General features: G+C 36.9%; 1 protein-coding gene across 2 annotated transcripts; it reads right to left on the bottom strand.

Annotated features, from left to right (window-relative positions):
• Nucleotides 1-866: 866 nt before the first annotated feature.
• Nucleotides 867-16,005, bottom strand: LOC107764450 (vacuolar fusion protein MON1 homolog). 2 transcript variants are annotated; one of them, XM_016583012.2, is made up of 15 exons: nt 15,220-16,005; nt 8,469-8,548; nt 8,286-8,357; nt 8,149-8,188; nt 7,669-7,770; nt 7,358-7,479; nt 5,956-6,088; nt 5,750-5,841; nt 4,756-4,837; nt 4,263-4,327; nt 3,712-4,014; nt 3,536-3,627; nt 2,624-2,688; nt 1,556-1,647; nt 867-1,350 (listed from the first exon to the last, which is right to left on the bottom strand). In XM_016583012.2, exons 1-15 carry the CDS (start codon nt 15,715-15,717, stop codon nt 1,296-1,298), a joined length of 1,893 nt encoding a protein of 630 aa, XP_016438498.1. In that variant the 5' UTR covers nt 15,718-16,005; the 3' UTR covers nt 867-1,295. The 2 variants fall into 2 exon arrangements, with proteins under 2 accessions (XP_016438498.1, XP_075103246.1); XM_075247145.1 differs by lacking the exon at nt 867-1,350 and having other exon boundaries at nt 1,386-1,647.
• Between the last annotated feature and the right edge of the window lie 477 nt (nt 16,006-16,482).

Raw genomic sequence — 16,482 nt, 5'->3', positions numbered from 1 at the left:
TTTTGTATTATTTTCAATAAGAAATTAATTTGAATTCTTCTTCCCATTTGTATTTAATATGAAAGTTTAATTTTTTTTAATTAAGATTACTACATAAGAAGTTAAATTATATCTTTATATATTTTATTTATTTCTGGAAATTATTATTTATGTTTTTGTCTTTAATTTTATCTATTATAATATTTTTAGTTACATGATCTTATCCATATAGCATGACCATATGAATTATTACTCAAAAACATTCTCATTTCACAAAGCAAATTAGTCGTATCATTTTATATATCTCTATATTGAAGTTATATATATAGTAGTTTTCTTAAAAATATATAGATATTTAATTATATTTAATTCAAATTCAAAAGGAGTAACTAATTATTAACTAACCTAACTAATTTTGTCCTAAAATTTGACACTTGTTGAATTTTTAATGTGACATTTTGGCATCATCACATTGATTTGCTTCTCCTATTCTATATAGATAGAATAGATAGATTTGTATAAAATATATTCTAGGAAGTGTGCACATAAGAGAAGGTCACTTTTAGGGTTGAACTCCATAACGGTTGTAATCATCGCAACTACCGAAAGTCTATGCTTGAGTTATGTACCGTGAACGAAGATTAGTGTAATTTCTGTGTTAAAATGCAGTTTTGAAGCAAGAGAGAGGTCTGACTAATAGGCTGGTTTAGAGTTTAAACTTTATGTTAGCTGACAGACAGTGCGATCATATTCAGTTCCTCTGTGGTCTGTGCTGCCTTTTGGTAAACTTCCTGTTTGGGTGAGAGACTAAAGAAAGATCATTTGGGATGGAAATTTTCATCATTTTTCAGTCCTCAAAGTAGCTCTATTTGCATGCAGATTCCAAGTAGCAAGAAATCAATAATATTGCAACATAGATTTTAGTTAGTAAAATGAAATCCATACTCAGACGGCTGTTCTGGTACATTTATTCTGTACCATATCATTAATGGAGAACATCACAATGCAATAGTTATTGTTTCCAGACCATCCACTGAACTTTCTCTTGTATATGAAACAAGTGTCCAATTTTTGACAAATACTTTGGGTTTTATTCTTCTCTGTCGATTGTACGATTCCTTGCGAAAACCTTAAAATTGCTTCTCCAAGGAAGCTACTATCATATTGTTTCCCCAGTTCAGCATGCTCAGTTACAACGTTAACGTGGGTAACATCCAAGCCGAATATGGAATTGTATCCTTTTGCAATCCTCTTGTCTTATGCATTTAACCAATGTGACGCCACGTCCAAATTCACCAAAACCTTTCAAGAGAAATTCATAAGGATATCTCTGCAAACTCCGGCAATGGAGTATTGCCTGGAACACTCCACCTGTGATTTATTTATCGATAGAAATAAGCTTTTGATACAAAAGGAACAACAAAATTTCATCAATAGTACAACCAAAACTAAATATCGCTAAGACAGATGAGCTCATAATTCGACTGCTTAACTTTGCAACTACAATTGATATTCGTTGCCATCTAAATTACAAAGAGTAGAGTACATGCAGAACAGAAATTGTTGGAAGAATCACCATGAAAAAGGGCTCGCTCCCAACAAGAAAATTTCATTTTCTACATCCTTCATCCACTGACATACCCTATTGCAAGTTTTAATTGCAAGAGCCTGCAAGGTGAAATTTACCAAAGGTCATACATAAAGAGAGGGACTGACAGAGTATAACAAATGTTCTATTTTCATCTCCCAATAGAATTAGCATTAAAAAAACATATGTATTGGTGAAATAGCACATATAATAAGCACAATGAAGTAGCTTAAACTAACATTAAGTACTTTGGATTGATGAAATATCAATCTACTATTCCTCAATCACTAATTAGTTGGGATCAACTATATGAATCCTCTATACCCACTCTACTCCGACCAGGCTTGTGTCATATCAATACTAAACAATTTAAAAGAAAAATTAGTAGTTCTTTAAAGCTAAGAGTTCCTCAAAATCTCACACTTAGCCCTACGTTGACATATACATCTCGAACAAGACTAAAGTACTTTTGCAAACACTAGAACCTAATGAAATATAACAACTAAACCGTGATCCTGATGCCAAGTGGCCATTTTAAATTTAATTAAAAAAAAGAAGAAGAAGATGTCAACAGTATCAGGGCATGGCAGGACTAGAACGTTCAGGAAATAACAGTTCTAAGGCTCGCTCGGTGTAGATTTTTAACGGAATAGCAGCAAATAACTTGTAAGACTGCATTTAATTCTACCAGGCTAGGAAGAAAAGCTTGCAGTATACAGAATGGAACTTGTATGTTCTCATATATGCAGTAATTTCTATGTATTCTCAGAGGACGATGAAAGTCAGTACTGTTTGATTACAGTTGAGAACCAAACTAAACTAACACCACGTTAAGTCAACCTAGGTCTGCATGTTTAAAGAGCTGAAATTCAAGAACCAAACTGGCCGATCAGCCCATGTACCAGCAGCTTTTTCCCAAGTCTCAACCAAGACAAAATGTCCTCTGGCACGTATAACACCAAAAGAATTGACTGGCAAAGAGAGTTTGGAGAAGAAGTGCTGTTCCAGATATAATTAGACGAACAATAGGCTCAGAAGAAACTTAAATAATCATACCTTGTCTGCCAGAGGATCAAATACAGCATAAAGTTCGAAATCCGGGGTAACCCAGCACAAGAGAACTGCAACATACGGTAAGGATATGTTATTTCATAAAGAAACTACAATATAAACATAGGAAATCATATGGGTCTGATCTATCCCCATCCTCCCCACTTTAAAACTGGAATTCATTCTCGAATTTGGTAAAATTTAAACCCAAAAAGAAAAAGGGGGAAGAAGAAATTACCGAGAAAGAAGGCAAGTTAACAACATTGGACTTGATCACAATGAACAATTTCTGAGACTGAGAGAACTATAAGCCAAAGGAAGATGAACAAAGGTTTTAATTCACTAATACGTCTATATGCACTTAGCTCTCAGAATCAGTTCCAAAGTTGGCAAATTCGAATGAAGTGCTTGTGGTTTTCAATTGGTGGGTGAGCCTTACAAAGAATTGGACTTTCATGCAATTATGACTATCACCAGGATATAAGGTTTTTCTTCTTGCTCATGGTTTAACAGAAGAGAATGGCAGATGAGATGAGTTATGAACCAAAAGAAGAATATGTTATTTGGCACTTTATCCCGTGAGTTTTATCCACAGAAAACATCTCTTTTCTACCTGTAAGATTCCATAAGAAAATAACCTGTTTCTACCAATAAAACAGCAGTGCTATGTTGAAGGAGTGCATACCCACAAAATTCTCTAACAGCAAAAATTATCTAGAAGGAAAAGAAAATGTATCATGTCTCCACTATTTAACCAATGCTTTCTTTTGTTATAAACATACTCCATCAGATAGAGAAAATCTTGAGAGAGATATGATGGTATGTCATGCTCATATAGCATCATGCTGGCAAGCGTGGGATTATGCTTCACGAGCTACACCAATTGCAGGAAAAAGCTGCCAAAAAAAAAAAACATACCACAATTATCATCCCTTTTAAACTGAGTTTTGTGAGGCCCAATTCCTTCTTCATGCATCGATGAATAGATCTTCTGGTAAGATCTATATAACCTGCACCAGATAGGCTCATCTCACTAAGAGAAAAAGGAGAAAAAAATTGATTGTTGTGGGAGAAACTTCATTTAGTATTAATACCTTTTTTGCTGTCGTCTGCTGTTTATTGGTGAGGAAAACTCTGATGAGACGTACTGGTCAAGATAAATACTTCGATATATAAAATGCCAAAGTCCAGCAGGGCCACCAACACCTAGGAATGCTTCGTCGAATCTCTCTGATGAATCCATTGCATGTCCATGCTGACCCAAATGAGGGGAGACTGCTCCAGAACGGGAACAACGGTCATCAGGTAAATCTTCAATGCGCATGCCACCATCTACCATGGATCTTTGAACTTCACCGAGCACATTGGACTTCAAAAGTACATTTTCAACACGAATCCTACAAGTTACATTATTATTTTTTCCTTAACATAACAGTTGTTCATTCGCAATAGCTAGGACCCCTGAAAGGATTAAGAAAAAGAACACTGGGAAATGTACTGGTTCATTTCCCAAGGTTCAAATATCAACAACAACAACAACGACCCAGTGTAATCCCTCCCAAGGTTCAAATATCATGGAAATTTTTTTTATGTTTGAGCCATGAGTTATTTCAAACATCAGTTTACTTGAAAATCAATAATCTACCTGCAATCTTTAAGATGATAAAAGGCATCTGAACTTGTAGTCAGCAATATTAAGTATGTGTCACCCTGTCAAATAAAGCAAGCAAATAGAGTCATTTGTTTAGACTAAAATGCTAAATGATATTCGTGAACCATATCATGAAAATTGAAGAATTCTTGCAGGGCAACCAACTAACACTATCCAAAGCCAGATTTACTTTGATGTTTTTTATTAAATGGTTGTCTTATATATAATGGAAACAGAGTGTAAGAGTAAAACCATAGTTTGTATAAACATTTAAAGAACGTGGTCCCATAGCTACAAATAACAACACTTCTTTTTATACGTAGACATTTTATAAAATAACTTGTGTAACTTTGTAGTGGCATAATATTAAAAAAGTAAAGAATAGCGAAAAGGAGGTTTCCCTTTAACCAAAGTGCAAAAGAATTTAGGACAAAGGGTGTAACGAGAGTGGTTTTTGATATCAGTTGATGAAGTTAGCTCAACTTACATCAAGGTAATGCACATAAGCATATAAAAATGCCATGGGATTGAATCTTGGTAGACAAATAGGTGAGAAGGATTCTGATGTCCTGCATGACGCCAATGAACATGTTAGAGTAGCCTCCAGGCAATCCCAAATAGTAAATGTCGAGAAACACAAATCTTTTATATGGTGCTGGCACGTTGCCTCACAAATGTGGAGATATGAAAATGCACTCAGACAGTTAAGTTCACACTGAAAAAATCCCCCTTCCCTCAATCAAAAAGAATGATACAAACATTACGAACACCAACCACACGGAATAGAAGAAAAACAATAATATACAGTACCATGAAACCAAACAATTTCCAGCTAAAGCCGACAGATCGGCTTCATGCTGGCTTGGGACAGTACACAAATGTCCTGTAGAGAACAAGCTTTAGGCAGTTGAGTAATTACAACCAGATTAGTGGTTCATACACTTAAACAACCTGAAATTTCCAGAACTGCCTCAAAACACATGGTTACCGGATAAATCTTGTGGCATCATAAGAAAAAGGAAGATATTCTTGAAGAAAAACTTGACTTAAACGCATGATAATCCAAGTGAAAGAATTTGGGATATTATGAAATGTGACAATTAACAGAAATTACCTAGATACATGACTAAAAGATGGACGGTGTAATCAGTCAAATGGACCAACAGTGGGTTTCATAAAGAATAACATGCTTAGACACACAATCCCTAAGATAAAGAGGGAAGAAACATGTTATCACAGAAGGGCCATGCCTGCCTTCACAACAAAGTACAAACAGCTCTTAGCTACTTTGCCCGACTATAGACTGGAAAAGAAGTCACAGAACGAGATCTGATTTACTACAGGGCTTTAGCAGCTATCACCAACCTAATAAGGTTGAACTGAAGAATAAATGTAATATGAGCTTGTCAATCGTCTCCTGCATTCGCACCAGATACACAAGGAAATAGACCAACAAAAGTCAAAACGCTAATGGAACTTGCCTAAATGATTCAGAAGACATAACAAAATTGGATAGCAATAGCATATCATCAGGGTGAAGAGAGGCTTTTTGGGCACCAACGAGACTGATAACCTGCATATCACCCGATTCAGGATGGTTTCACCAAAAATTAAGACATAATGAGACTGTTGTACTTCTAGTATGTGCGAGCAAGAAATAGAAGTAATTATGAAATAGGATCAAGACCTTGTGTTTACACATTAATATAGCAAACAAGACGCCTGAATCAGCTACATCCTGCAAGATAGCCCCAGCAGATTGCCTTGTTGCATAAGCAAGTGGTAGGCATGTGTATGCATGGAGAAAAGTGGCTGGATTCCTTGAATACAAGTAAATTTTGATTAATTAATCAACTGAGAAATTCAAGACAATGATCGTTTAGGCTATACTTGGTATTATAGCAGATATAAGAATATTTTTCTGCTCACATCCAAATTAACAGCAAGTTGTTCTTTATATATGTATCAAAAAGGTATTTCTTACAGCATAATACAAAATTGAGGCAAAACCCTCCCATGGCATCTACTTCCTTTATAATGAACAATAGTTCCAAACGCACCTCATAATTAAGTTATAACATCTTGAAAGAAATCAGAGAGGAGAAAAAACGGCTATCAGCAAAATATACAACACCAACAACATACCCAGTGATTTCCCACAAGTGGGGATCAGCAAAATATGAAAAAAGAAAATATTTCCAATTTGTTGTCATTGCTGGTATAAGTCCGCCCCACTTGTGGGATTTCACTGGGTTTGTTGTTGTGGTTGTTGCTGGTATAAGTCCGAAAATAGACACAGACAACAAAAACAAGGAAAAGCAGGATGAATCAACTGACAGAACTTAATACACTGCAGTACTCCTAACAATTTAAGATTATTATATGGTGAACTGAATTGACACCTAAATTATTTGCAAATATTTTTTGATTGGTACATTATTCCCAAATAATGCTACGCCACAAAAGGCAACATTGGTTATGAAGCTGAAGCAACAGTGCTTCCATTCCTTAACTAAAAGAATTAAGATGACAAAAGTTCAAATCCTTGCACCAGAAAACCACAATTGGTTAACTCCGGAGCCTTCAGGAGATGGAATATTACTTTTGCTATATATGTTAGGCATTCCTAGTCCTTTCCCTTTTATAGGTACGTTCATCTTTTTCTTCTCCCCAGCTTTTCACATAAGCTATACGCTTAAATTTATAGCATTGCCAAATACGACTAGTTCGCATTAATCTTAAAAAGTGGAGTAGACTGAAAACTAAGTTCTTTGCTTTTTCATTATCTCAGGTTTTGTTTCGGTTTTAAGTTACGCGGAATATCTTGTCCACTATTTTGTCCTTGTCCCCACGTCTATAAATGAATTTGCTTTACAACTAAACAATAAAATAAAACAAACTTATAGGAAAAAGAAAAAAGTGACAAATTGCAGAGTCCTTTAAAGCTTTAACCAGACAGGAAGTCACAGAACCCTTGAGATTTAACAGCTGGTCCAAACATCTTACTCCATAAAACACATACAGTGCTAATATGGAATAAAAAGTGAAATACATGATGATGAAGCAAAGAGAGAGAGAAAGCTACAAACCAACTGAAAGAATGGATCAGAGAAGAGAAGACGACATCTGTTCCTCCAAGCAGAGGTGTCATATCAAACTTTGCATTCTTCTCAAAACATCTATTTACAGACCTTGTAAGGATAAGTATCATCTGCATATAGAGCAACATATACATGAGGTATTGAAACCATCTGAAAGAAGAAACGGTAAGCAATTAATATGCGAAGGATAGAACCCAAAAAAAAAACAGCTCAGTATCTCTAGTGCTACAAAAAGGATAGAACTACAGTCACCAATTTAGAAGGGAAAAGAGGGAGGAGAGGGGGCAGACAGAGCTTACCTGATTATATAGGAGCTCTAGTTGCCCCCTTAGTGACATGTAAGGCTCTTCTGTACAGCTTATGCAAACCAAGTAAATAGGTCCCTTCACAAGAAATACTACCTGAAAAACAAATCTACAATGTCTGTTAAGAAAGGAAAGTCGAATCAGGGCAGTACTGTACTAAAGTGTTATGTTTTCTTTCCGAATTACAGAAGCTAGGCTATAGTTCCGTTCATCGCATTACAAACTATATCTCAGTCACTACCACCCTTGCAAACCAGAAAAGTAATTTACTACCTTTCATTTACTTCATGTTTTCCTTAGTGTCTATTTTCCACAATCAATTACATTTAACCATCCTATCAAAAATAACGCACATGAACCGAAAATAAATAGGAATCTAGTGCTTTCAGTCTTTCACTAAGTTATTAAGCCACGGCTTCTAAATGTCCAAGCAGTAAAGGGACTAAAAAGAAGTGAGGTGTTATTGATGCAAACCTGGTGCTTTCCAGCTCTGATCAGGTTGACTCGATCACCCCTGAAAAAGTGATTAATCAGGCAAACTGCAAAAAATCAGTATACTCTTCACTGAAAGAATGGAGGAATCCTGTATTTAGCATTCATCGGAAATATACCCATTCTCCACAAATGATATGATGGCTTGCAAAGTGGCAGAGAATCCAGCGAGCTTGTGTTCATCTCCATATCTTCAATCAATAATAAAAGAAAATTCAGAGGACATTATATTTGATGTGCAATATCTGATAAGCAAATACTAAATGGCATTCTGCGGTCAGAAGATGGATGCTAACACAAACCTTGAGTATATTGGTTTTCCTGAGTGACTCAAAATAAAGAAGTGTTTCTTTCTTTTTCTCCAGGAAATGGAAGCATCATCCTGCACTTCATTAATGAAAGAATCATAAGTTGACAAGGCATAATTTGAAGGCCGACACATTTGCTTTCCCTTTAATCTTACCTTTTTTCTTTTTCATAAAGCAAGAAATTTTATTGACATAAAAGGGAAAATCCCGCATCCAAGGGGTCTTCAAGAAGTAGAGCATCTCGGGCAACAAAATCATTTTCTCTCTATAATTATTGTACTTAAATCAAAATGCTGCAGTTTATTTCATGTTTCCCTTGGAAAATGATAGGTTTAGCACTTAGCATTATTCAAAAGGCCACTCTCCTTTGATACAAGCCAAGCCTTACAATAAAAAACGCAGTTTTATAAGGACCTATCATGTTACAACCCAGAATTTGGAGTTGTAATTTCGGCTAAGAACTGGCGAGAAAGGAGTCTTCTGATGGTCTGACGTAGAGCAGTCTACTCGGGCAACTTGGGCTTTTTAATTTTAAGCATATATAAGGGGGTATAGGTGATGAAAGCTCCGACCTGCCTCCCCCATACGTGCTGCCACCGAGCCGTATAGAACGAGCTGCCTTGGGGGCGAACCCCAAGGGCCTGCCTAGATGACTCAAGGGAGTGTCAAAGGTATCCATGCGAGTTTGGGAACTCGTATGGGCTGCGCAACGCCTTAGAGCCTGCGTTGGGCATCAATCGGGCAGTAGAGGCTGCGGGCTGCCGAGTGTTGGAAAGAGACCTCCACGCCGATTGGATACTTGACGCACCTGTCATAGGGGCATCATGTGTCGACTTGTGAGCATGGCTTTGGTTCAGCCATGCAAGCAAGGGTCCGTTGGCCTAAAGGTGCAGGTGTTGGCGACACTGCACTACTTCGGATGGAAGCGTGCTGCAATAGGGCTATGTATGGGCATGGCACGAAAGAGGCGCATGACAATGGCCAAGGACTAAAGGTATTTTCACAGTATAGATGTAGGCCTTCAACATGCCTTTATTAGTTTTTTTAATAAAGAATGTGCCTTTATTAGTTTTTTATAAAGAATGTGCCTTTATTAGTTATTCGTAAGTTTGCAAACAAATACTATAAACAAAGTTAAGGTCAGAAACACACTGAAAGCAGATGAAAGTGTCAGAACACAGAACTACTAACGTACATAAAAATTGAAGAGGCCATCAGAAAGCTAGAGTTAAGAGCTCCTGGTTTCAACTAAGTCGACAGCGATGAGTAAAATTAAAGCAAATTATAAACTCACTCCATCCCAAATTAGATGACCTGGTTCAGTTAGAGGCCAAATTAAGCAAGCTTCAATTTCATTCCAGAAATTGATACATTCATTTTTAGAAGCAATATTTTAAAGAAAAACTATTAGGTCAACTTCTTCAGAGGAATACTTCCTCCATGAATTATATGTGATTAAACGACTGAGGTTTATTCCAAAATACACATCTGCTTGCAGTACTTGGCAACATATTAACATAAGCAATTGACAGCAATGCAAATTGATCGAAGAAATGGATGGAACTGAAGTTGGTAGAACTCTTGATTAATATCTATGATAGACAAATTCTCTATTTGTAGAGGAAACAATACTTGTAAGCAAAGACGATATTTACTGTCATCCCCACCCCATACCAACCCCCTAGGAGTTTAAAAGCCGGAGATCTGGATAGAAGTCAAAGCCCCCACCCACCCCACCCCCCACCCCACCCCCCCCAAAAAAAAACAAGAGCCTGGCAACTCTACTGCCATAAGTATAACACCCTCCGTGCTATATTATATGATACTTTTTTCTATTTGAGAGTTTCCAAAATGTTTTGACGCCATTTCATGTTTGTATCACTTTCACTACTTTCTAAGAACTCAAATTCATTAAATATTCAAATGTTGAAACTTAATAGTATGATATTTTCTCTATCAAATAACCGGTACGTTAATTATCACTATCACTAATATAAAAAATATACTCCCTCCGTTTCAATTTATGTGAACTTATTTCCTTTTTAGTCCGTGCCAAAAAGAATGATATCTTTCTATATTTGAAAATAATTTACCTTTATGCAATGATTTATAGCCACACAAAATATATGTGCCTCATTTTACACCACAAGTTCAAAAGTCTTCTCTTTTTTTTTAAACTCCGTGCCCAATCAAATAGGTTCACATAAATTGAAACGAGTATGATATTTATAAGTAAAACTAACATCTTAAACTCCGTGTTTAATCAACATACATATTTAAAATGAAATGGAGAGAGTGTACTAAACAGAGGCAATCTTCAGTTATAGCCTGTAGGAAAATATAAAAGTCATAAACCCCCCACTCACATCCACTACTGACTCTCTGTTATGTAGTCTATAGCAAAGCTTCAAGTAACTTTACAGCCTAGAGTGGTCCCTCACTCAACCTTATGTTCTCGTAGTTATTCAAAACAGTCAAACACAAATTATCCATAGCATGAGGAAACCATTAGACCAAGGTCTACCGAAGTAGGTACTTTGATAAGTTATTACACTATATAATATGCTAAAGTTAGCAATACATTGACTAAAGCAATTAACTGATGAAACTTTCCAGAATTTAATTCTTATACTCGCACTGTTCCTATTCTAGCAAGTCCCAAAATGTCATACACCTCATATCCATGTAGCTTTTACATGTCAAAATATCTAACTTTGATTTCTCAATAAAACGATTTTTTTTAATAACGATTGTATTCGAGCCAGCTTGTGCGCCCTTGACTAATTCAACAAGGTACCTGCTACCTCTGCTTGCTTGAGCCGAGGGTCTCTTGGAAACAGTCTCTCTACCTGCATAAGGTATGGGTAAGGCAGTGTTTAAAAAAACGATCGCTTTGGCGCTTTAAGCAAGAATTTCTGCAGCTGAGGCGACTCTATCTTCAAAAGCGATCGTTTCAATGCGAGAAGCGAAAAAGCAATCGCTTCAGTCAAAAGAGGCCAATTTTAAAAATAAAAAATAAAAAGATTAGATCTTTTTTTTATTATACAAAACATAGACCCCAAAGTGAAGACATTTCTTCTCTTCTTACATCGAGTTGTTGCTGCTAGGGTTCCAGAACCAGAAGTCAACGCCTCCAGGTAATTTCTTCTCTTTTTTTTCTCTCTTCTTTCTTCTTCTTCCCGTCGAAGCCTTTATTTATTAATTTGTATGTGTATTTCAATTTATAAAGATTATTTTCAGTTTATTTGATTATGTTTTTTCTTATATCTTAATACCGATTTAAAAATGTCCCAAAGTTCGAAAGAGAAAGACCCGGCTTGGCGATATGGCGATAAAGTTAATGAGAAGAATAATACAAATGTTGTATGCAAGTTTTGTAACAAGATTACAATGGGCGGAATTTATCGCTTTAAGTTCCATCTTATTGGCGGCGATAGAAACGTCACAAGTTGTCCGAAATGCCCGCCGGAGGTGAGGGAGGAAATAAAGAATTTTGTTGAGAAGAAGAAGGAGCAAAAACAACAAATGGGTCATCAACCATTTGTGACCAATCTTGATGATGATGATGATATGGAAGAAGGTGAAGCTGCTGATTTGTCATTTCCAACAAAATGGGGAAGAAATGCAATCTCTTTCAAGCCATGGATCGACGGGTACGAGTAGGACTAAAGGTCTTATAGACTATTATTTCCCAAAGAAGCCAAAAGCAAAGAGCGGTGGAAAAAATTTGCAAAGTGACCACCTAGTCCTCTGAAGTATGGTTGAGTTTCAAAGAAGGTAACATCAGCAGACATAAAGCACAGTTGGAGGTCAGGTGAGTAGCATCGATACCCCTTTTGAGTTCTCGAGTAACCTAAAAATACACACTTAAGAGCACGGGAAGCTAACTTATATTTTCCTGTAGTAAGGCTATGAACAAAACATGTGCTCCCATAGACACGAGGTAGAAGAAAGAACAAAGGTGTGTGAGGAAACAACACAGAGAATGTAACTTGATTCTAGATAGCCGAGGATGGCATACGATTAATAAGATAACAAGATGTGAGAACTGCATCCCCCAAAAAATGCAACGGAACATGAGATTATATGAGTAGGGTACGAGCAGTGTCAATGAGATGCCTATTCTTCCTTTTCGCTACCCCATTTTGTTGAGATGTGTATGGACAAGATGTTTGATGAATGATCCCATGAGAGTTCATAACTGCTGAAATGGAGAATATAAATACTCTGGGTCATTATCACTACAAAATGTTCGGATAGAAACCCGAAATTGATTTTGGATTCAACGTGGAAGGTCTGAAAAATAGAAAACAACTCAGATCTATTTTTCATCAACAACATACCCAGTATTATCCCACACCGTGGGGTCTGGGAATATTGTAAACCATCAATGAAAACAAAGTAGCGGAATCCCAAGGTAGAACTGACCAGACTAGGATCCCAAACATCTGAATAGACTAAAGTGAAAGGTGACTGCTCGATTATCAAGACGCCGAGAAAAATGGGAGCGAGTATACTTACCGAGCTAGCATGACTCAAACTCTAGAGTGGACAAGTGAGACAAACCAGGTAGCATTTTCTGAAGTTTTGATAAACTGGGATGTCCCCACCGTTTAAATAATAAATCTGGTGAATTAGTAACAGAACAAGTTGTTGATGTGAATTCATGTAATTTAACAAGGATAAGGTAATAAAGTCCATTTGATTCACGCCCTTTACCAGTGATCCGCCCTGTACTGCGTTCCTGTATAAAAACAAGGTCATCAAGAAATAAAACAGAACATTTAAGTGATTTGGCTAAGCGACTAACGGCTATGAGATTAAAAGGACTACCGGGAACATAAAGAACTGAATTCAAAGGTAAAAGAAGGAAGTGGACTTGCTTGCCTATTCCAGTTGTCACGATTTGAGACTTATTGGCCATTGTGACCGTTGGAAGAGATTGAGAATATGAAATAGTAGTGAAAGCAAATTTATTACCAAAAATATGATCAGACGCTCCTGAATCAATAATCCAATTTCTGGGATAAGAAGATTGAGAGACACAAGTAACGCTATTACCTGTCTAAACCACAATAGCAATCTCAGAAGATGTCTGTTTACTTGAACGAACCCTATATATTTCGATAAAGAAACCATCTGGATTGGATTCAATGCATTGGATCCAACGGATTCTGAGTCAAATGCTTATGAGACGAATGACATTATAATGATTTAAGCCTTGAGGCAAATCTCTGTGACCAACTTAAGAATTTGCTGCAAAAGTGTTGCCGGAGAAATTTGAAAATAGTAAGACTAGTTGTAAAAGCTTCAGCCGTGTTCACACAACAAAATAGGTTCTAAAACACCCCAGAAAACAGAAACCTTTCTGGAAATTACAGTTCACGCCGAAAAATTACTATTCACGCCAGGAAAAGTAACTGTTCACACTGGAAAAATATAAAAATGGTCGACATTTAGTTTAAATTGGATGGATAGGCTCGGAATTGCAAGGGGAACAGACTGTCCTGAAGAGTAGTCGGCAAAAAATGGCCGGAAGCTGCCTCACGCGCCGGAACTTCGCCAGAAATCTGGCAGCGCGTGGGGGTTTTTCTGGCGGAATTTTTTTTATGGGTTGGTCGCCGGAGGCTGATCTACTTCGTGGTGGTGTTGGTTTTTGCACAATAGTGACGGATAGTGATCTTTCTTGCGGACAAACCTGTGTTTGCCGGAAAAAGGACTTCCGGTTGACTGATTTCTCTTCCCGGAGGCGCTGAATTTATAGACAGCGATAAAACTCTCACGATAGCTCTGATACCATGTGAGAATGCATCGGAGAAAAATTTATTATTTGATTAATTAATTATAATACAATGAGCCCTATTTATAGCTATACATAATACAGATCCCACTCTTGTTCAATGTGGGACTCGGACTAATTACATATTAACTATATAACTATCTAACAACCTGCTACTACCCACCATCACAAATACCGGGTAACTCTATCCGCCGAGTCTTGAATAGATGGGAAGAAGAAATCATTCAGTATCTTTGCTTCCGCTGCGATCTGAACCTGAAACCTCATGGTTCTCAACCCACTTCAATCAAACATAAATGAAGCTAGAGTTCAGTCTTGGTTCATGAATGGTTCCACCTTTTTGTAGCATGATAGACACTAGTACGTATGAGCACATAGGACCATTTCTTAGACTATTGAATTGCAACTTAGAGTTACTTTGTTTCTAAAGTATTATGTGCCTATTATAATACTCATAAGTTAAATTAAACCTTAACCTCTGTATTCAGTCAACATAGGTGATACTCCGCATTTCTATTTTAGTCCATTCCAAAAAGAATGACAGTTTTCTAAATCTGGAGCCAATTTAACTTAAACTTCTCATTTACTCTTAATGAGAAAATAGGGCAGCCCCGTGCACTGCGCGGGGTCCGAAAAAAGTCCAAACCACAAGGGTCTATTGCATGCATCTTTACCTTGTATTGCTGTAAGAGGTTGTTATCACGGCTCGAACCCGTGACCAGTTATGAGAATATGTTAAACCAACAAAAATGTTATGAAACATGTAAGACTACAAGTTTCAAAAGTTTTACAACCACACAAGTAATATGGTATGTTTAATACCACAAATTTTAAAAGTTTTATAATCCCACAAATGCAATGACATAGTTATGACCACAAGTTTCAAAAGAGTTTCGTTCTTTCTTAAACTTTGCCACATAAATTAGAAAAGGAAGTATGACCCACCTCACTGCCATGGCGTTTTCCAGGAAGCCATTGTACATCAGAATCTAAAACTCCGTCTAGTGAATTATTATTCACAATTTCATGAATCTCATCATCAACTTCCCCATTTCCAGAACCACCCCTACCACTACTACTAGCATTGCTACTTCCCCTCTCACCAGCATACCCACTGCTACTTGGACTTGAAGGTTCCTCCATTTCTTCCATCCCTGAATTGTTCCTCCCCACGATTTTGGACGAGCTGGATTTCTCCATCACATTGCCGTGTCTCAAATTTCCATTATCGCCATCAAAATTCTCGTTCAACGATCCCTTGGTGAGCTTCGACGGCGACGTTCCGTTGGTATCCGAATTGGTATCCGATTCGGGTTCAGGTTGGACGATTGATATTGAAGCTAATTGATTCTCGATTACGTCCAAAGACTGATCAATTGAGCTAGGCTTAGGGTTAGGGTTAGGATTTTGATCATCATCGGAGGAGTCAGAGTTAGGAGGCATCGGAGAAGACTGTGAAATGGAGATGAAAATAGTTATTACAGAGTTGTGATGATTCAGTGGAAAGAGTGAAATTAGGATGATAAACAAAAATGATTGAACTGCGATGGAGAATAAAAGAGAAATGGAAATCGAAATTTTGTGTCCATTGCTGCTCCTACCAGTCGCTGTTGTTCGACTGAAAGCACGAAAAACACGTTTAGACGATTCTCTCCCAGCTTCTGACCGGTTGGTGACTTCTCTTTGGACCGCGGTTGGACCGGTTTTAATTTGGGTTTCGGAATCGCACCCTTGTCTAAAATCTAAATCTTAAAAATAGGTCTGGATTATCTAGATTTATAACAAATATTTAATTTTATTAAGATTCTATTATCCACGTTTATTATTAACCGATATCACTATTATCATATACCACCAATTGTTGGGCTTTAAGCTTGGTGTAGCTTAAAAATGATGAATAAAAAATAGAGAAAAAATAAAATATTTGAATTTTCCTCCTGGGCATAGGGACATTGTCCCATATTGAAAGAAGAAAAAACTTTTGATGGGTATTTATATAATTGCTCTTCTTCTAGCTCTTAAAGAGTTAAGAAGAAGGCAAGCCTCGCGCCGTCGTCTCTCGGCTCGGCCTCGGCTTCGGATTTGGTCAAAAATTGATTGATTAATCTTTTTGGACAAAATTTTTCAATTAATTAATTAAATTAATTAACGAAAATTCAATCCGGAAGACCCGGTCCGGTCAGTTTTCTTTCCCGGATTATTTTAAAC

The sequence above is a fragment of the Nicotiana tabacum genome, chromosome 24, assembly GCF_000715075.1.
Source record: "Nicotiana tabacum cultivar K326 chromosome 24, ASM71507v2, whole genome shotgun sequence".
Taxonomy (NCBI): Eukaryota; Viridiplantae; Streptophyta; class Magnoliopsida; order Solanales; family Solanaceae; genus Nicotiana; species Nicotiana tabacum.
Note: the sequence above shows the minus strand (reverse complement) of the source record. Positions and strands in the feature narration are given on the sequence as shown.

Coding starts and splice junctions, on each gene's coding strand:
- LOC107764450 (XM_016583012.2), bottom strand. CDS start 15,717: ATGCCTCCTAACTCTGACTCCTCCGATGATGATCAAAATCCTAACCCT. Junction 4,328..4,755: donor CTTATGTGCATTACCTTGAT/GTAAGTTGAGCT, acceptor TTTATTTGACAG/GGTGACACATACTTAATATT. Junction 4,015..4,262: donor TATCATCTTAAAGATTGCAG/GTAGATTATTGA, acceptor TGTAACTTGTAG/GATTCGTGTTGAAAATGTAC.